We start from the raw sequence: 20928 nt of genomic DNA on the forward strand, positions 1-20928 counted from the left end.
AGAACGGGGATAATGATAGGATTGTCGCAGAGGATTCAATGAGTGAAGCAGTTAGAATAATGCTTGGCACCGAGGAAGTGCTTGGTGCATGTGTACTGGAAATGGTTCTGTTAGTGTTGTTCCCTAAGGGCAGGCAAAAAAGTAACCAGGGAGGCCAGAAATGATCATAGAATGCTCCCGGAGGACAGGACCAGCCAAACCAGGGTTGGCAAGTGGCTGCCCCCCGTCCTATAAGTAAATCCTTTCTGCAACATACCTGCTAAGTGGTCATCCATCCTGTGAGAATTTTGTGTGAACCTATAGTCAGGGAAGGTGAGAGTCTAGAGGAGGTGTGATTGCAGTCCGGAAAGAGCAGGACGGGACAGATGGAAAGCACAGCACTGTGGACCAAACACGGGACACGAGAACTAGGGGATGGCCTTCGGTGACGTCCTCTGAAGCTTGAAACGTATAGATGTGGGCAAACAGGAAAACAAAGTAGTACCTCATTCAGAAGGGACTGCCTGAAAAGAGATTACAGAAAATTTAAAAATCACTTATGAGAACCAGAGCGATACTGGATTATTTAGAATCTTGGGGATTTTTGACGTGCACATCTAAAATCCAGAGGAAAGTTCAACTTTTGCCTTAATGCTTCGGTCATAGACAAAACAATGTAAACCAAACCAAACACACAGAAATGGCTTGTTTGAGTCAACAAAGTGCCATGTGACCCAGGACAGCTCTTCCAATCAAACAAGTCTTTGCCATGATCTGCTGTGTAAAAGGTCAGTGTGCTGGTTTCTCCATGACACACAGCAACTGAGACCACACAGCACTCCGGAGGAGTTCCGCCCAGGGGGCAGAATTAAGACAAACGCCAGCCTAAGATGGAACACGATCCATGCCGTTTCTGAAAAGCAGAGCCTGGCAGAGCGCGTCTGACCCGGAGTGTCAGGCGTAGGGTATGGGCGCAGGGTGGGGTTCTTGGGGAAACCCAGAACAGCAGTCGCAGAAGCGGAAGCACATCTGGCTTCACTGGAGCTGTGGGTGTTACAGGAGTAGTGGAAAATAAGGCTGGAGAGATGGGTTGGAAATAAGTGTTTGGGGCACCAGGACGAAGGAGCGTGTTCTGAGCACCTGAGGGTGAAGGTTGATTTGGGGCTGGAGGAGGGAAGAGAGCGGTGCGGCTCCCTGGGGGAAAGGGAAGAGGGCTAGTGGTCTGGAGGAGCTGTGACGGTTCACTGTGTATTTCAGGCTTCCGGGCCAGGGCGAGGAGGGCTGTTTGGGGTCAAGATCTGAGGTTTGAGGGGGCTCTGATACTGGGTGACGGCCCTCCTCTCCGGCAGATTGAGGCCTGGGAACGAGAGCAGCTGAGCCAGCCTGTCTGTTTTGACTCTTGCTGTATTGACCAGTCCCCCTTCCAGCTGGTGGAGCAGACGTCGCTGCACAAGGCAAGTCCTTGCCCGATGCCCACCGCCCACCGAGCAGGGCTGCTGGGAGGGCCGGGCGGTGCGGGGCCTCTGCGTGCTGACCTGCCACCCTTTCCTCGCAGACTCACACGCTCTTCTCCCTGCTTGGCCTCCACCTTGCGTACGTGACCAGCATGGGGAAGCTCACGGGGGTGCTGGCCTTGGAGGAGGTAAGAGCGATTGTCCCATCTGAGCAGTGAGGAAGAGTGGGGCACAGGGTACAGGGTGGGGGAGTGGGCAGGGGTGGCCTTAACATCCGGGAAGTTCCTCCAGATTCCCCTCCTGTTTCTCATGCAGAGACTGGAGGGGGGCGGAAGTGCAGCCCTGTGCCCTTCTAAGGACAGCATGGGCTTGGGATGGGGGCTCAGGGCCCGAGTCATGGCTTCATAGGGGTGTGCTGTGGTGGTGCATGGAAGGGGGAGGAGATGGGAAGTGGCTGAAGAAGGCCTGAGGGTTGCTAGGAAGGGGCCGAAGGAGGTCCTGTGTCAGGCGTCTTGAGATTCACTGCTCTGTAGGTGGGGCTTTTCGTCCATCATGCCCCCTTTTTTCCTTTTTCTGTCTTCTCCTTTTGATCCATCCTCACCGTGCATCTTGCTTTCCCATGCTTTTTCCTTTTATTGTCTGCTCCTCTCTCGTGTCTGTTTCTCTCACTGCCCCTTTCTTCTTTTCCTCCCCATGTTGTACCCTCTCTCCCCTTCCCTCTGCCCCCCAGCTGCAGAAGGCCATTGAGGGGCACACCAAGTCTGGGGTGCAGCTCCGCCCTCCCCTTGCCAGCTTCCGGAGTGCAACTTCGACTCGAAAGACTCCTGGGGGCCCACTCCCTGCTGCAGAGGCCTGGAGCCTGCCTCAGGATGGAAGTGGGGCCACTGGGGCAGGGGATGTGGCCCCTGCCTCCCCAGAGACCCCTGTGCCATCCGCCTCCCCAGAGCCCCCTCTCTCCTGGGCTCCGGCCAAGGCAGAGAGTGAGCTGGAGGAACTGGAGCTGGCGGGGGCTCCGGGGCCGGAGGGGGAGCTGGCTGACATCCTGCAGGGCCCCAGTCTGCGATCCACTGATGATGAGGATGAAGATGAAATGGTCCTCTGAGTGCCTCCCAGACCGCGGCATAAAGACCATCCAGAGACCCAGGCTAGAGGGTGGACCTGTGTGGAAGAGGGTATTTCCTGAAGCCGGAGAGATCGCACCAATATCCGGCCTCTGCTAGGAATTTTAAAATGTCATCCTGATCGTGTTGGAGAAGGAGCCAGAATCTGGGCAGGAGTAGCCTCGGTCAATCATTTGGGCATGCCCCCCCCCGTCCCCAGACAGGCGGTGGTTGTAACCCCTGCGAAGGGCCCCTGGTAGTCCACAGGCTTCTTGAGTTTGCCTGTGTGCGGGTGGGGAATGCCTGCCTCTGCCTGGCCCCCCTCACTCCCCCACACTCCCCAGTGTTCTTGTCCCAGTGTCTTCCTGGCCTTGCCCATCCCCCGTCAGTTTCCCCGGTGGCGGGCGGGGTTAAGGCAGGCCCAGGATGACTGTGGTCCTGCCAGTGCCATGTGGGAGGAGGAGATGGGATCACCTCATGGCCTCATGGACTGATGTACCTGCAAACTGTCCACAGCCCCTTCTCTCAGAGCCCCCCACCCCGTTCTCCACCTGCCCACAGCCATTCCCTGAAATTTGCCTCCAGACTCCATCCTGGCTCCCACTATCTGTCCCCGGGCAGAGCCATTACTAGGGCGGGGAAAGGCCAATCCCACTTCCCCCTCCTTTGTCCTCCATTTAAGCAGTGAGGCATGGATAAAGAGCCTATGGGGGAACAGCCTGGAAGAGGAAAGGTCGCAGGAAGGCTCTGTGTGAAAGGGGCAGTACCTAACAGTCCTGTGGCCAATGGATTTACTTAACTCCCTCTGGCAGAAATTCCTCCCATCTCACATCACAGCTTCCAGTTTCCAGGTCACTCCCTCTCCGCTGCAGTCCTTGATCTGTCCTGCCCAAGGGTCAGCTCTGCCCTTGAGGTGCTCTAGCTAGGGCTTCTCCTTCCAAGAGTGGGAGCTCAGGGCAGCTGGGCCACTGGTTCACCCAGAGACTATACCTTCTTAGGGACTGGTTCTTTGTGTTTCTCTTCTAGGGGTTCAGCGTCAAGATGGCAGACCTTTTTGATGCTTCCCACACCTGGGAAGTCAGATCCTTATCGTCCCCAAACCAGCGACAGGGAGACTGCCATCACCCTGCCTTTTCTATAAGTGGTCCCCGGTGCTCTGAGTGGCCAGAGACCCTTGCTCCCACCCCCAGGGCTTTTGTCTATCCCTTCTTTTATGCCTCGTTTAGTTCTGCAGTTGTGCCCCTCCCCAGCATTCTCCTCCTTCCCCACCCTGTGCCCGGCCTCCATCATGCCCCAAATAAGACACTCATAGCCAAAGGTGCCACCACATTGTTTAGTGCCATTGAACACAGCCTGGAGCCCTCTCCAATAATACAGCCCTTCCGCCTCCCCAGGCCAAGAGAGAGAGGCTGTAGCCTGGGGAGGGGGGCTGGCAGTGGGCCTTCGAGCCCAAGCCCATGTGTATATAATCTATAATATTTATATATATATTTATATATAATTCTCTCTGTAATATATGTCATAGAATCTCTCTTGGGCTTGGGGTGGAAATGTCACATTAAGAAAACATGCTAAGACTGGCCATAAAAATGGATATTCCCTAGACCTGGAAGACGGAGTATGGGATGTACAGGTGGGGGTGAGAAGAGGTAATAAACGCATTCACCAAGATTCCCTCCTTGACACAAGGATAAGAAGGAAGGTGTGGGTGGGGGGGCTGGGGTGGGGGGAGGGGAGGGAGGGAAGATTTGGATTTTCCTTTAATAAAGTGAACTCAAAATGAAAGGGCACCCCCCCACCAGAAGAAAATCATTTAGCAAGAGAAGTTTCATTCACCATGATATGAAAACAGCCCCGTTCTGGGACTGCTGTAAAACGTGCGGCACAGCCTTTAACCCCAAGGGAAAAGCAACCCTCCCCCATCCCCCAACAGCCTCTTCCTGCACATGCCCCTCCCCTCCCCCTAAAATAGGCTATAAGCAAACCCCATGCAGCCTGGCCCCCCCAGCACCAGAGAGGCAGTTCCTCCCTCCAGAAGAGTCCTGAGAGGGTCTCAGGCCAGCTCCTCAGGTTTTCTCCCTCTTCAGAGTGGAGACGCCTCCCCCCACCCCAACCCCCGCCCGACCTCTGGTCAGCAGCGATGCCAGCATCCAGGGATGCTGGGCCACGCTCACGCTCACGTCCGAACTCTGCTAGAACCCTTCAGAGTTTTAGTCGTCTTTTGGCAGGGACCAGCAGGGACCGTTTGGCTTCCTCAGTGAAGGTGGGAGGAAAGAACACTGCTTTAGATGACCTTTCCTAACTCCACAGAGCCCTGAGCGAAAAAGGAACCGTGATGCATGAACCCGCTCCCTGGACTGGATGTCCGCTGTGGTCCGGGGGCGGAATATGGGACACAAAGGGGGTGGGATTAAGAGAAAAGGATGATGCCTTAGGGCAGTTTGCACAAGATAAGGAAACGGGGACCCCGTGAGAGGAGGGAACTGTGACATGCAAAACCCCAAGGACCTGCAGCAGGAGTGCAGGGCGAGGCCAGCAGCGAGGGCCTGAGTGAGACCACACGAACACACACAACCCTTTAACAGTTTTAGATGAGGTGACTTCAACTACCTGTGCTGAAGGTGACATGCCAGCTACCATGCCTACTCCTGTTTCCTCCAAGAACCAACTTCAGGTAGCCATCCTCCCCCTCCCCAGAAGATGTGGACCTGGCCTCGGTTGCGTTTCAGGGGCACAAGTATATGACACTGTGGGCTTGATGGAGGCAGGGTCACAGATGGACAGAAGCACCCCAACTCTCAACCTCCTCATTCTGGGACACTGCTGCAGCAGGGGAGGGGCAGTGTGCTGCCGTCTCTTCGCTCTACCCTTCGACCCTGTCCTCTGCCCTCAGGACGTCTTACAGGAGTGCTGGGGCTCCAGGTGCTGCACAGAAGTCCCCACCAGAATGGAGAGTGGGTGCGGAGGGCAAGCAGTTTCAGGGGCTTATGCCTCATTGTAAAACATCCTGCAAGGAAGAATACCCAGATCCTCCTCTCCTTCTCCTCAGGAGGCCTGGGGAGGGCGGGGGGTAGGGGGGGACACCTGTGAGGCCCTCCTGGGAGTCCTGGGAGGAGGTAAAGAGGGGCCAAGGGAGCCCAGAGCCCACGCTCCTCCTTGGCAGACACCCTGCCCCAGCTGGGGGCCTGACAGCACCGGACCCCTCCCTCCACCCTACTCACCCCTGAATCCCCAAGAAGTTATAAAAATGTAGAAAAGGCAGAGAGAAAAGTGTAAACAGCTCCAGAGAATTGGGGGTAGATGGAGGGAGACACAGCCTCCCCGTCTAGCCAAGACACCTGCACCCTGTGTCACGCCCCCCCCCCCACCGCCTCGGGGCCCCGGGGCTCCCAGAGCAGGAGACAGAAGAAGGCAGAAAAGGGAAGCAAGAGCTGGAGCCGCCAGCCCTGGCGGGGTCCTTTCCCATATCCTTAGGGTCCTCCTTCCAGCCGCAGGATGGTCAAGACCCCAGAACAAGTGGCCATGTTTGTCCTCGGTCTCACCAGTGACCGCCTGGTCTCTGGACAGGCCCTGTGCCCCTGTGCATCCTGGCGGCCACGTCCACCTCCTCCGTGACTCCTGATCTCAGAAGCCAAGTTACCTCTGAGGGCAGAGCCCCCTCCTTCTGAGGAGACGGGGTCTGTACGTTGCTTCCCCTGTGCCCATCGAACCATGTCCCACAGCCCCTGAGGTCTGCTCCTCATAGGAGGGATGAGCTTGGGCCACAGCCAGAGAAAACAGAGTTGGGCAAAGCAAGAGTGACGTGGAGAAAGGAGGCCTTCAGGCAGCTACAGTCAAGGCTCCTGGAAGACGAGATCAGGGAGCAAAGAACTGAGATCCAGGGGCCGGCCACGGGCCGCTCTGCGCTCCTGTGCTCAGGGTACACACTGGAGCTCCACCACCACAGACCCAGAAGCCCGCAGCCAAGCGAAGTTCATGGCCATCTGCTTGCCTGGGCCTCAGTTCCTGGACCTGTGGTCTCTACAGTGTAAGCCTGGATAAAATCCCACCCCGGCCCTCCGTTTTGCTGGCCGGGACTCCTGGGCTCGTGAGAGTCTTCTGCCCAGGTTTCGGCCGTACTGCTGGGGGAAGGGAGGGGGTGGTTGCAGCCACGCCCCTCAGGTGGGAGTGGAAGGTGGGGCATTCAGTGGGAGGAAGCTAGTTGTTGGCCTCTCCCTCCTCCTCATCAAAGGACTGCACGCCTGAGGATGTGACGTCAGACACCTTCCGGCTGAGAGCGGTGGGCATCTCGGGGTCTTCTCGTGGGGAAAGCGACTCCAGGTCCCGGCATCCCGCATCCTCTTCCTCCTCGGGCGCCAATGGCCTCTTCTCCTCCTCGGCAGGGCCCCTGGCCAGGTCCACCCCGCCCACCCCTGGAGCCCAGTCAGTATCTCCCCCCAGCAAAGCTGGAGGCTCCTGAGCAGGGTATCCCGAAGCAGGTTGGGAAGGTCCCATTTCGTGCAAGCTAGGCTGTGAGTCATCAAATGCAGGGCCCAGATAGGATCCTGTGGCCGGAGAGGCAATGAGGGACTGGTCGCTTGCTTCCCAGGCATCCGATGACCCCAGACAGTACATGCCCTGGGACACATAGGAGTGAGGCCATCCATCCATTGGGGCTTGAGCAAGGGCATCTGTAAAGAGAATCATGGCGGTTGGTGGGGTCACAGAATATCAAAGGCAGTAACAACAGCACAGAGAATTGAGGGTGAGATGTGGGGCGGTGGGTGAGGGGGGGGAGTAGGAAAGCCTATATGAACAGAAAGTCTTAGAACAGAGGTGCATGGAGGTAGCCTGGATAGTTGAGGAGGCCTCTTAGGCCTCTGGGGTCGGATTCTGGAACCATCCCTCACCCTGACTCTCCATCAATTCCTGGTAGTTGTCACTGTAATTGCAGCCCAATGGCTCCTGGGCGGAGTTGACACTCATGTCCTCACCATCCATGGAGGACCAGGCCATGAGAGTGGCCTCGGAGATAGCAAACTGTTCCATGACGCCTGGGAGAAGAAACGTAGTTAGCACGAGATAGCTCGGGGAAGCCTTAGACACATGCATGGGGCGGGGGACGTCAGTGCAGTGCTGTTCAGTAGAGATATAACGCAAGCTACTTATGCAATTTTAAATTTTCTAGTAGCCGTATTAAAAAAAAAGGAAAAGACATAGGTGAAATTAATTTTAATAATACATCTTATTTAACCTAACCTATATAAAACATTATCATTTCAATGTAGAATCCATATAAAACTATTGAGGTATTTTACATTCTTTTATTCATACGAAATCTTTGAAATCCAGTCGATATTTTACACTTACAGCACATCTCCATTCGGACTAGCCACATTTCAAGTTCTAGCCACATGTGGCCAGTGGCTACTGTATTGGACAGCACAGCCTTGGTATATGCCCCGAAACAAGGCAAAATCGTGGGGGACTTCCCAGAAGGTCAGATTTAGGATTCCTAGGGGAAAGAGTTGGGGGGGGTCTTCTGGTGAGATATCCTAAGGGATTGAAATTGGGGATTTCCAGAAGTTTAGCTTGGGAATTTTTTTAGGAATGGTAGCTAGGGCTAGGTAGTCAAGGCCAGAGGAGTCTAAATGGGAGGGATTGTAGGTCCACAGTGGTATCAAGTTCAAGGTCTGGGAAGGACAAGGGAGGAAGGATAGAAGAATGAAGATGGGTAGACTTGGGGTTCCCATGTTGGTCAAAGCCATGAGTAAGTTGAAGCTTACATTGCTAGCTGCCCTTCACTACCCACTACATGTTTGGCTCCCCTCCCCACTGATATTTCTTCCACCACCCACACCACCAACCAAAGAACCCTCTTGTCTATTCCAGATTTATCATTTTTCCTAGGTATCTTATTGAGTTCTGCCACTAGGGATCGGGCAGGGTTGTAGGTACACCATATGCCTGCCTCGTACCTATACTGAATTGTAAAAGCTCTTCTGTACACACCCTCTCCTCACCCAGGTCCCTTGATCTGGTGGTTGTCACGAGTAATGTGACCTGTAATTGCACGCATGACTGCAGTGTGCTGATGGGCAAAGGTTAGAAGAGAACCCCAAGGCTTTTCTTTCATTTTCATCATAAAACATGAGTAGAAGCACAGACTTTTGAAGCCTAAGATACCTGCCTTTTTTTTTTTTCCTCCTGTACTGAGGGAACCCAGGGTTTGGACAGTCCCACCATGTAGGAGAGAAGGCATCAGGTGGACCCACAATCCCATGTTAACTCCCCTCAACTTCTGAGACGATAATAAAAATAAGTTTGAGGGTACTTAGAATAAACAAGTCAGAGTCCTCGAAATTAGAGCTAGTTGGGAAATTAAGTCTGATGGTATCACATGAACAGAGCCAATCCTGCCATAGGGGATCAGGCTGAAGGGTCGGTCTCTGGCCATCCTGAAAATGTGTCTCTTGAGGGGCTGGGGAACAAGTACCTGCTAGGAAACGTGCCTCCTTCTCGCCATCGCTGAGGTCGGAGTAGGCATCTGTATCCCTGCGCACGGCCTCGTGGCTGTGTTGCGGCTGAATGGCTGGTGCCTTCCCCCAGCCCTGCCACTCAATCATGTGAGCCACCCGGCCCTGCCCCATGGCTGTGGGCTTTGTCACATGGTCCTTCATGCTTCGCGAGATCCCTGAGGGGCCAGACATTCCCCAGGTGCTCCAGAACATCACACAATACCCGCACCAGATCTGTCCCTCCCCTGCCCCCGCCATCACCCCCACCCTAGTCCCGTGGGACTCCATCCCATGAAGGGGGCAGGTATGCCCTAAGACTCTGTCTATGAGGGGCAGCCTGGAGGATGGGAGAGGCGTGACAGAAAGGGCAAACAGGTCCGGGGTCTGGGGATGAGGGTCTTCTTCAGGCCTGAAGGGGCAGGAAGACTGACAGCATGAGCCCCTAGGGAGTCTCCTGGCTGCTCGCATCCCCAGGTCGGAGTCTCACCTGAGAACGATGACTTGGCCAGGGCCCCAATGCCATAGGCGTTAGAGTTTCGCTTAAGCTTCGGAAGAATGGAAGTGGTGTCCTCCATGGAGAGCTGGGATAGGGAATGTGGGAGGAGGGGCAGAGGAATCAGAGGATATGAGGCGCTTTATATGTGGAGGACAGTCCATGGTTTCCAGGAGTAAGGATATGAGCTAGGGCGGGTGATCAGGCTACCATTATACCTGGGGGGCCCCTAGGAGGCCTATCCCCCAACCACCCTTGAGAGTTCGGGGTGGCTAAAGAATGTGAGGGCTCCCAGTGCCCGCTGGAGGAAGGGGGCGCTGTGTGCTATGGGGCAGCAGGTGGGAGAGGCCAAGGAAGAGGAGGTAGGGTGGGTTGCAGAGGCCTGGGGGGAGCTGCACTCACATTGATGCCATCCCAGGAGAAGTCAGTCCGGGTTTGCTGTGAGGAAAGAGGAGAGGGAGTGGGTACCCGGGGCACTTCTTCAGAGGGGCTTCCAGAAGAGTGGGAAGTAGAGAGGGCTTTCCTGAGATTAACACAGGGAATTGGGATCTCCGCGTGGAGCATTTGCCTTGTGTTTGAGGAAAGGAGGAGAAATGTTCTGTGAGAGCGTCAGTCTGAAGGTGTGTCTGGGAGGTTGTCCTGGAATTTAGGAAGGTGGCCGAAGGACTAGGCTTATGCATGGTGGTTCTGGGGGTGTTTTCGAGGTCCTCTGGGAGGGGGGCTGAGCACGGAGGGCCTCACCTCAGTGGATGGCCGGTGGAGGCTGCTTCCGTGCAGCGAGCTGGTGCTGTCCATGTTGATTTGGTCCACATCCTTCAGGCCCTTCCAGTCCACGGCTATCACTTCATTTCCTGAGATGGACAGATGGTTAGCTGCTTCCCTTTCACCTCCCTAGGCCCAACCCGAAGGCCCGTCCTCGTCCTTTTCCTTCAGAACGCTGAGGCCACAGATGGGGGCCAGGCCCTCCAGACCCCTCCCTGCCCTCCCACTCCCACTCCCTCTTCTGATTGCCTATTTTCTTTTACATCCCCACTCGCCCCAAATTTTTGTTAGGAGAGATAATAAAGCTGAGCTCAGTCAAGAATAGCACACTCGGAAAAAGTGTTCTATGGCCTCATTTGTTGTTGTTTAAATGGAAGGGTCAGCGGCTGGGTTTTAGAAGGAAAACAGGTCTCCATTCTATCCTGAGGAATCTCTGAGGGTTTCTGTATGGGAGTGCATGGGAGCTGTGCTTTTCCTCTATTATGTTCCTACAAATAAGGGCAGAACTTTTCAAGGGGCAAGCTTCCCTAAGTTTTGGCCTTATTATTTGTGAGGTGCAAGGATTGCATCTTCCCTAGTGGACCCTCCAGAGGAGTTGGTGGATTTGTCTGACAGGAAGGAGATTTGGTGGGGATAGAGGCAAGAGCTGGGTGTGTAGACGTAGAAGCAATGAAAGCAGAGAAAGCAAAGAGTGAGATGGAATCATTTTACCTGACCCTTGGGAGACAAGTGATGGATTCAAGAGGAGAGAAGGGGGACAGCAGGAGGAGAGCAGGGATCTTTTTAAAATAGGAACTAAAAGAATAGGAATTCGAGTCAGAGAGAAGACAAAAGACAATGGGAGAGGGTGGACAGGGTCTGAGGGCTGACTGGCAAACTGGAGGACCTAGGAAGATGGTAATTCTGCAGCCGAGGCCACGGCTCCTCGTAAAGGGGGACTGCTGCCATGAGGGGTGGGGATGCCAACTGGAAGCCTTGGGGAAGAATCACTTGGGTGGTGGGCCCAAGTGAACCACCTGACCTTATAGATCTTTTCTACACATAAAGTTGTTTGATTCTGAATTTAGGATTAGGAATCCACTCTTGAGGAGGGGTGAATTGAATGGGGTCTTGGGCACCAGGAGGCGTTCGGCATGCAACAGCATAGCTGCTGCAAGAGGAAGGGGTTGTGCTTGACAGGTCTGAGAGAGGTGAGGCCCCTCCAAAGTGGGCACACTCTCCCTTGGGGCTACAGGGGAATGGTGAGATGGGTCAGACCAGTGGCTGGGAGGGAAGAGGAAAGATGGACATCTGGGCGGACAGAGCAGGAATGGGCAGGCAGAGGACAACCTCTGAGGGGAAGGGAGACGGCGAGGGCAGAGTGGGAGAGAGGGGTGAGGGGAGGTGGCCTTTGTAGAAGAGGGAGAGCTGAGTCAGAGCCGTGGGGGGCAGGGAGGGGGAGGGAAAGAACCCAGAGAAGAGGTGAAAGCAGAGGAGGAAGTGGGGGTATCCATGGAAATAAATCGGGTCTCAGAGAAATCAGGCTTCCGGAGAGTGAGTTTGTTTGTAATAATAATACGAATTATTCTCTCAGCCTGAGGTCACTGGGGCATGTAGGCGGGAGAAATTGGGAGTCGGAATGGGAAAAATTGGGGGTTTTGGGAGAGGGTTGGATCAATCTGCTGAGCTGTGAGAGCGGAGTGGGTGTACGGGGTGCAGGAGAAGGCACTGGGTAGCAAGGCGAATGCTGAGGGGAGAAGAATTCCGAGGCGCCTCTCTTCCTTCCCCCGGTCAAAGGTAAATAAAGAGCTGGCCCCGCCCCGCCAGACCCCGCCGACAGGTGCAGCCAGGTCCCCGGGTTCCCTCGCTCGGCCAGCCCCACCCTCCTGGGAGCGGGCTCCCGACCCCTCTCCGGCCCTCGAACCCCCGGCCTCCCCCCTGCGTCCCCGGCTCTTCCACCCCAACCCAACCCGGCCCCATTGCCTCCGGCCGTGGAACCCATTCCCCTCCCCGAGGCACCAGGCTCACCCCGCCCCCGCCCCGGAGGGAAAATGCACGTGAACAAAGCAAATCGGGGGAGGCAGAAACGACCGAAAAAGGCAACGGAGAGGGAAAGAGATGGGGGCAAAACACCCAAGCCAGATGGAGGCGGAGCGGGGGCGGGGGCGTGCGAAAGGGACTCGGGGCTGAGACCGAGACTGGGGGTCCTTAGAACGGGGGCTGCTCCAGAAATGGAGAGGGGGCGAGGAGGCGCTGGGGAAGGCAGAGTCGAGGCCGATGGCCTGGAGATGGAGGGTCTGGGAACGGGAGAGTCGGGGAGGGCGACGGAGGAGAGAGAAGGTTGGCGGGGAGATGATGGAGAGGGACCGCGCCTGGGCAAGGGCAATGGAAGGAAGCCGGAGGGAGACGGAGAGAACTGAGTCCAGAGGGATGCGAGGCCCGGAGGCGCGAGGGGAGAGCGGGGAGGAGAGAGGAAGGCAGGGACCGCGAGGGCACAGAGGGAAAGTGAGGGAGCGCGGCGGGGCCGGGCGGTGCGGAGAGAGGGACCCAGAGGGGCGCGGGGATTGGTGGGGGAGGGGCAGGAGGACCGGACCCCGCCGAGTCCTGCCTCCGCCCGCGCCCGCGCCCGTGCCCGCGCCGCCGTGGTACCCACCCACGGTCCGGGAGCCGATGCAGCCCATGGCTCCGGGCCTCCAGGCCGGGCCCTCACCGACGCGGGGCGGGCGCCGGGGGGAGCACCGGGAGCCGCGCCGCCGCCCCAGCCGCTCTGCAGCGCCGCGGCTGTCTCCGCTCGGCTCCGCTCCCCCCTCCCCTCTCCATCCCTCCCCACGGCATCCTCCGTCGTCGCCGCCGCCGCCGCCGCCGCCGCCTGGCTCCCCCGCCCCGGCTCGGCTCGCGGCGGCGTGGAGGGGGCGGCCCGGGGATTGGTTGCGCCGGCGCCTCCCCGCCCTGCCCCTGACCCCGCCGCGGCGCTCCCTCGGGGAGCTGGGCTGTCTGGGGGCCTTGACGCCGCTTGCCTCTCTCGCCCTTCCCCAGAGCCACTCGGGGGCTGCTCGCCGGGTTCCCGCTGGGCTCGCGCCCGGGGGCTGCTGGAGACCCGGAGGATGCCCGCCTTGGGTCTCAGGAGCCGGGTAAAGAACCCCGGGCCCACCCTTCGGATCTGGGGGATTGATTTTGAGGCTCGGGGCTGGGGATGTCTAGAGACAAAGTGGGGCGGGAGTGAGAATAAAGCCTGGATGAAGGGCCTTGGCCGCTAAATTCCGCAAACACTTGTTTTCTTCCTGGGGCTACATCTGGGACACAAACGGGAGCGTGATTGGATGCAGCTCCGTTTGCTCTGCGTTTCCTGTGCGCTGTTTTATCCACCCAAACAGGTCGCGAAGTCTTTGCAAGTGGATCGTGTTTTAGACTTGCCGGTGCTCGGCGCTCGCGGGAAAATCGGGCATGGGTGTGGGGATGGTGCAGATAATCTTATTCCAGTTCTGATCGGGGAGGGGGATAGAAGATAATTCGATCCCATCTCGAGGGAAATAAAAATGTCAGGACCCGAGGCTGGCTAGGAGACAGTTTTATATCCAGTGTAACTTTTCTGAGCCTTGGCCTTCTCTGACAAATGAGCGCAAGGATGTCAGAGGCGGGCAAGAGCGGGGTGGATTGCCCTCGGGCTAGTGGGGTCGGATCGGGTAGGTACCAAGGGCCTCTTGGGTAAGAGACGGAGAGACATCTAAGTGGCAAGGGTTAGGTGGGCACTACAGTTACAGCAGGCAAGAAGTGGAATCCAGAAAAGTCGCATGAGAAAAGGAGACCCTTTTATCTAAGCAGTACCCCAAAGTTCGAGGGAGCCGACCTGGTGAGCACCAATGTCAGAAGCAAATGCTAATCTAGGATCTGTTTGCTGCCCACCTGATCTTATGTCCCTCCTGAGGTTGGACAGGGAGTAGTAGGGCAGTGGGCCAGGGGGCCCTGGTGAGGACCTGGAACAGGGAGAGAGACCAAGTCTTAACGGATGCAAGTTTTTGATCTTTAGATCATGAATAGGAAGCTAAACTTTAGGGTGGTAACCACTGCCTCCTGTGGAATCCCAGATGAGAGATGTAGGGGAAGATACTAATAATTTAATCGCAGATCTAGGAGATAGGATGATGGAAAGGGAAATAATCTTTGGTCTCTGTGCATGAAGAAACAAACCAAGTCTACATCTATAGAACCATGAGAGAGAAGAGAGAAAGGTCAGTGGTGGGTGGGCTTAGATTTTAATTGTCCAGTACACTTTGTGGCAGGATCTGCTCTCTTATTTTGACAGTGGAGGGAATTAGAAAGTATTTTCCACCCCCAGGTCAGCTTTTGTTGGTTATACAAAAGAGGTACTAAGTGGTTTCTGCCCTCCTGGAATATAGTGTGTAGCTGCAAAAGAAAGAAAATGGAAAGATGGTTAAAAAAAAAAAAAGATAAAGGAAGAAACAGCCTTCATTACTACAGTAATGCTCCCAAAGCCCTATTGTGTGAGCAGAGAAGGCACTGACTCCAGGTCAGCAGTAATGGACCAGGTGGCCAGCTCTGCTCATGCCTTCTCACCTGAAACTGCTCTTCCCTTGGGGTGCTTTCTTTCTTTCTTTCTTTCTTTTTTTTTTTTTTTTTTTCTGCGGTACGCGGGCCTCTCACCGTTGTGGCCTCTCCCGTTGCGGAGCACAGGCTCCGGACGCGCAGGCTCAGCGGCCATGGCTCACGGGCCCTGCCGCTCCGCGGCACGTGGGATCTTCCCGGACCGGGGCACAAACCCGTGTCCCCTGCATCGGCAGGCGGACTCTCAACTACTGCGCCACCAGGGAAGCCCTTGGGGTGCTTTCTGATTCCACTATTCTCAGTATTAATCTGGTCCAAACATGGATACAAACCCTTCCTTGGGTCCCCTTAGCACAGCTGTATAAGGCTGGATTTATCCAAATGGTTTAAGTCAAGTCAACACAAGGGATCCCAGGTCTAGAAGACTCAGTCCCATCCCATATTCTGTCTTAAAGGTATTTCCAGCATCAGAGAAAAGGAGACTATCATAGGCACAACACTGGCATGCTTCCTTCCTGCTTCTTGTACTGAATCTTCTTACTTCTCACCATTTAGAGACATTCTTCCAGTCTCTTTGCTGTGTTCTGAGCCAAGGTCAAAGATTCTAGTTCTGCTATGAACAGGAACAACCTTTCTGGAGGACAGTTTGACAGTACAGATCAAAAAATCTTCAAAACAGGCATTACTATTGTTATTAAATTGTGATACAGCAATTCCATTTATAGAAATAGTCTAAGAAAATAAAAATAGAATGTGGACGAAGATGAAATCTACAGCATCCACCAGCGTACAATTTCATAATAATTATAAAGATTGTACACAGCCCACACGTTCAAACCTGGGGCTTAATTAAATAAATTATGCTATATGCCTATAATAGAATAGCATGCAGCCATTAATACTATCTTATAACTGTATTTGTTGAAAATTATTCATGATACATTGTGATATTATAAAAAAGCAGGCTATAAGAATTACAGTGTATCAATTTTTGTTTAAAAATCACACACACACAAACATACACACACATAGATTCTTCTCCTGCCTTTTGTCAGGCTTTCCATCCCAAATAATTTATGGGATTCCTTGAAGAAAGCTTATATTTTACAAACGTCCAATTCCACTCATCAGTTACAGATTGACTCTCAATGAAATTACAATATTAATCAGTCCATTTCCAAAGTCTAAAAATATAGGACTTTGGCAGAATGCCCCAGCATGACACTGGCACTTCCTTATTGGCTCTCTTTGGGACACAACACCAAGGTGAAATTATGCTCCCATCCTCTCTGTGGTTGCTGCTTCGTGCTTCTAATCTCCCGTGGACAGGTCTTGGACAGAAGGACAAACCAAGCTGAGAGCCAGTACTGCCTAAAATGGGGACTCTTGTCCCAGGATTCATGGACGGAATCCAGAATCCATAACCTTGGATGGGGAAAAAAATTATGTTCACTAACTTGTAACTGAAATTCCCCATCCACTTAAATTAGGTATGTAGGCAGCAAACCATAGTCGTATTAGAGGTATTGCACTGTGTCTTTATCAGCCATGAAAATTGCAGGTGTTTCTATTATACAACAGTTGCAGATTTTCTACAACGTTCTTTATGTTCGTCACTACTTTGAAATTATAGTAGTATTGAACCTGCCTCTACGTTTACTTATTTAATGCTTTTATAAAGAAGCAGATATACTACTATACCACAATTTTATAATGTTTTTATATAATTGGTATGCTTTGTAATCTGTATTTTGTTTTATGCATTTACTATCATTCTGAGAGGGAAACCATGGATTTTCCAGATTGCCAAGGGATCCAGGGCACAAAAAAGTTTAAGAACCCCTGGCCTCTAAATACATATTTGGTGGTGACAGTGGTGGTGGAAGTCTCTAATTCTGCAAGAGCTTAATAGTACCAACTTAAAGGACCAAGCAAGATACTCATCATCCCATTTTGAAGACTGGGTCCCCAAGAACAAAGATATGTCCCTATTTATCTGCAGGACTGAAAGAGACACACCAAAGGCAGGCCTGCCCCCCAAAACTGGAGAGGCAGCTCTAAAACATGACACCAAAGACCTGTACTGTCACAGAAACATCTGTGTATCGTATCTGAGTCTGTATCTCGACACAACAAGTAGGTGATTCAGGCTGCTTCCAAGTTTAGTCAGCTTGCGGGAAGCCCTTAGTGGCTCATGGGAGGCCCTATCTGCTTAAGGCACCAGAAGTGGGTGTGCTGATACCAGAGGAGCTCGGTAAAAGGGCTGGGGTAGATTGTTTGGCCCTGACTTGCCTGGAATAGCGTGGGGTCTGGGTGGAAATCAGAAGAGTCTGAGAAAGGTGATGGAAGTCTGTATTCTTTTAAAAGGGATTAATTTCCTCAATACCCAGTGAACAGGAAGACGAAGAATGGGGCTTGGGGGGTGGGTTGCTGACACATCAAGGAAGACTCAGACTTAAGTCATGGATGGGTCCACGGTGGGAATGTCGGTAGTGTGTAAGTTGTATTTCCACAGAGTAGGAAGTGGCCACAGAATCTGTGCTGGTGGTCTGTGGAGCTCTCTTTCGCACACCCACCATCCTCTGGATTCCCAATGTAATTAGTAAATGAGGTTCCTGGCTCTTATGCTGGGGCAGGGGGTTTCCTGAGCAGAACAAGTTTACTGAGGAAGGAAGGACTTCTCAGGGCAGCTAGTTATGCAGAATGACACGTTCCATAGCAGAAATTCTCTGGTTTCAAATGAGCCTAAAGGTCTCATTTGATCAACCTCTGTTCTGTTGAACACCAAGGAAGATAAAACCTTTTACACCAGCACAGGTTATTGTGCGTTTGACTTTTTAGATGAGGTTTGAAACCTTTGCAAAATATTAGGGATTTAAGGTGAGCTCATTCCAGTGTGGAGTACGATAAGGAAGCTTAGTAATGTGGGCAGTGGTGGCTCCGCACTTACCCCTGCCCACCTTGGTTCTGTCCCCAGATACACACCTCCATGCATGAGCTAAAGCTTCCATGGGCGGGTCAGCATGACTGAGTACACATTTCGCAGGAAGAGTCCTAAGGCTCCCATTCAGCAGAGAAGAATGCTGGAACAAATGTTTCCCTGGTGACTCTAATAGTCTATTCTTTCAATTATCAAGGGAATGCATTTGCCTTGTCTTTTCTTGGAGAAACAGGACTGTGGGAAAGTCTGGAACAGAATCACTTCAGATTTGGGGGTATTATCCAAACATTCTGATGAGAAAAGCCTGGGTTCTGGGTTTGATGGGCTCCTACGTCTCTCTTAGAGAAGGGGAGGGTTTAATCCAGAGGACCTGGAACGGTGTCAGTGCTTTACTGCTTCCTGCCCCAAAGCATATGCAGGGGCTCAGGGTACCGTCATCATGTCCTGGTCACAAGCAGCAGCAGACCAGGCAGGATGCCAGGAGCAAGGAAGCAGGCCTAGAGTTTGGGCAACCATAAGTCAGAGGCCAGGTAGGCAATCAACACCGGAGTTCATCAATCCCAGAGAGCTGGACCAGATGGGATCTTTGGAGATCAAGTGAGTTCTCAGCACTCATAAATCCCAGAGCCACTGACAGAGCAAGGAAGAATCAAATAGGTAACATCAGGCAGTCGCTTCTTCTAGCCACAGTGACCAGAAAACCGGGTTTAGGGAAGGAATAGGAGTAATTTCTGCATTCTGAGGTAAGAGCTGGAATTTGCCACCTGGTCTTTCTCTCCCTGTATCTCTCAAGTTTCCTTCACAGCCAACGTTCTTGAAAGAGCTGCTGACATTCATCTTCAATTCCTCACCTCCATTCAGTCGTCATCCCACTCCAATCTGGCATCTTCACTCCCCTGAAACAGCTCGCACAGGGGTCTCCTATATCCTCTATGTCAGTAGATTTTGTTCATTTCTAATCTTTGCCCACCAGGAGCATTCCACACTGTTGACCACTCCCTTGTCCCCACTCTTTCCTGGTTTTATACCTGCCTTTCTGACTGCTCGTTAGTTCATTCCATCCATCCATTCATTCCATATTACAGGTATTTATTGAGCTCCTACTATATATCAGTACTATTCTAGGTGGCGGAGGCTGAAACTCATGCCTTTATGGGGCTTAGGGTCTAGTGAGAAGTAGTGGAAAGGAGACAGCAATAAACGAATTAGATAAGTGATGTAGTGGGTTTTGGTGCTGAAACCCAGGACTGAATAATATATTTAAGGTGATAAATGATATGAAGAAAAGTGAAGGAAAGGAGGATAACCAGTAAAGGGTGTTGGTATATGTAGTTCTAAATACAGTGGTCAGGGATGGCCTCACCGAGAAGGTGACATTTGAAGAAAGACAAAAAGGAGATAATAGAGTGATCAAGGAGATTCTAGAGTGATCAAGGCAGATGTCTGGGGGAGGGAACAGCAAGGGCAAAGCTCAGAGGTGGGAGTGTGCTTTGCACATTGGAAGGAGAGCAGAGAGAGCAGTGTGGCTGAAGCAGAATGAGTCATAGGAGATGAGCTCAGAGAACAGGTGGGGCCAGTCTGGGGAGAGCCTTGTACTCTGCTGTAACTTTGCTCCCTGACAAAGGAGCTAAGAATATACAGTGGGGAAAGGACAGTCTTCAATAAATAGTGGTGAGAAACCCGAGCAGTGACATGCAAAAGTATGAAACACAACCACTGTCTTACACCATACACAAAAGTTAACTCAAAATGGATTAAAGACTTGAATGTAAGAGCTAAAACCGTAAAACTCCTTGAAGAAAACACAGGTCTTAAGTTCCTTGACATTGGTCTTGGAGATGATTTTTTGAATCTGACACCAAAAGCAAAAGCAACAAAGGCAAAAATAAATAAGTGGGACTACATCAAACTGAAAAGCTTCTGCACAGCAAAGGAAACAGACAGCAAAATGAAAAGGCAACCTCTGGAATGGGAGAGAAAATCTGAAAATCATATATCTGATAAGGTCTAATACCCAGAATATATAAAGAACTCCTACAACTCGATAGCAAAGAAAACAAAAAACTCGATTGAAAAATGGGCAGAAGATCTGAATAGAGATTTTTCCAAAGAAGACATACAGGTGGCCAATAGGTACATGAAAAGATGATCAACGTTATTAATTACCAGGGAAATGCAAATCCAAACCAGAATGAAATATCACCTTATACCTGTTAGAATGGCTATTATCAAAAAGATAAGAAATAACAAGTGTTGGCAAGCATGTGGATAAAAGGAAACCCCTGAGCACTGTTGGTGAGAATGTAAACTGGTGTAGTCACCATGGAAAACAGTATGGAGATTCCTCAAAAAATTAAAAATGGAACGACCATATGACCCAGCAATTCCACTTTGGGGTATTTATCCTAAGAAAATGAAAACACTAGCTCGAAAAGATATCTGCACCCCCATATTCATTGCAGCATTATTTACAATTGCCAAGATATGAAAACAACCTAAGTGTCCATCAATAGATAACTGGATAAAGAATTGTGGTATATATATATATATATATATATATATATATATAATGGAATATTATTCAGCCAAAAAAAAGGAAAGCTTGCCGTTTGTGGAAACATAGGTGGATCCTGAGGGTATTATGCTAAGTGAAATTTGTCAGACAGAGAAAGACAAACACCATATGAACTCTCTCATATGTGGAATCTAAAAAGAAAAACCCAAAACAAAAAACAAGCTCACAGATGCAGAGAACAGATTGGTGGTTGCCAGAGGTGGGGGGTAAGGAGTGGGAGAAAAGGGTGAAGGGGGTCAAAAGGCAAAGAAAAAAATTGCAGTCAATTTAAAACAGACATTGAAAATTTGAATCATACTTAAAATATTTACTTCATATATATACACACATATATATGTTTATATATATGCTAATATATATGACATAGGTATATTATAGAAAATATACATCAAAGCACTTATGCCTACCTATTATTTCCAAAATAATGAAAATGAAAAAAGACATCATATTAAAAAAAACAACTGTGGTTTTCATTCTGAGTGAAATAGGGAAGAAGAGTTTTGATCAGAATAACATGCTCTGAAGTAAGATGAAAGGATAACACTGGCTGCTATATTGAGAGTAGATTGTAGGGATGTGAGCTAT

The 20928-nt window shown here is 51.9% G+C and overlaps 2 protein-coding genes across 3 annotated transcripts in view; one reads left to right on the plus strand and one right to left on the minus strand.

The window, feature by feature from the left end:
- Nucleotides 1-2535, plus strand: part of CLCN1 (chloride voltage-gated channel 1) — a 31154-nt gene extending 28619 nt beyond the window's left edge. Inside the window, exons 21-23 of the mRNA XM_065883672.1 lie at nucleotides 1329-1433; nucleotides 1535-1621; nucleotides 2164-2535. Of these exons, the coding sequence (XP_065739744.1) occupies nucleotides 1329-1433; nucleotides 1535-1621; nucleotides 2164-2535 (564 nt within the window). The remainder of the gene's footprint in view (nucleotides 1-1328; nucleotides 1434-1534; nucleotides 1622-2163) is intronic.
- Nucleotides 2536-5832: 3297 nt separating this feature from the next.
- Nucleotides 5833-13047, minus strand: FAM131B (family with sequence similarity 131 member B). 2 transcript variants are annotated; one of them, XM_065884000.1, is made up of 7 exons: nucleotides 12918-13047; nucleotides 10265-10374; nucleotides 9926-9961; nucleotides 9518-9611; nucleotides 9009-9206; nucleotides 7423-7566; nucleotides 5833-7203 (listed from the first exon to the last, which is right to left on the minus strand). In XM_065884000.1, the coding sequence occupies exons 1-7, from the start codon at nucleotides 12943-12945 to the stop codon at nucleotides 6731-6733; spliced, it is 1083 nt and encodes a 360-aa protein (XP_065740072.1). In that variant the 5' UTR covers nucleotides 12946-13047; the 3' UTR covers nucleotides 5833-6730. The 2 variants fall into 2 exon arrangements, with proteins under 2 accessions (XP_065740072.1, XP_065740073.1); XM_065884001.1 differs by lacking the exon at nucleotides 9926-9961 and having other exon boundaries at nucleotides 6731-7203; nucleotides 12918-12945.
- Nucleotides 13048-20928: the final 7881 nt, after the last annotated feature.

This window comes from Phocoena phocoena, chromosome 9 (assembly GCF_963924675.1).
Source record: "Phocoena phocoena chromosome 9, mPhoPho1.1, whole genome shotgun sequence".
NCBI classification, from domain to species: Eukaryota; Metazoa; Chordata; class Mammalia; order Artiodactyla; family Phocoenidae; genus Phocoena; species Phocoena phocoena.

What these genes read in the sequence shown, in the direction of transcription:
- FAM131B (XM_065884000.1), bottom strand. Translation starts at nt 12,945, where the DNA reads ATGGGCTGCATCGGCTCCCGGACCGTGG. An exon ending in TCTCCTGGGATGGCATCAAT is followed by an intron (nt 9,612 to 9,925) that starts GTGAGTGCAGCT and finishes TCCCTATCCCAG; the next exon opens with CTCTCCATGGAGGACACCAC. An exon ending in GGAATTGATGGAGAGTCAGG is followed by an intron (nt 7,204 to 7,422) that starts GTGAGGGATGGT and finishes TTCTCTTTACAG; the next exon opens with ATGCCCTTGCTCAAGCCCCA.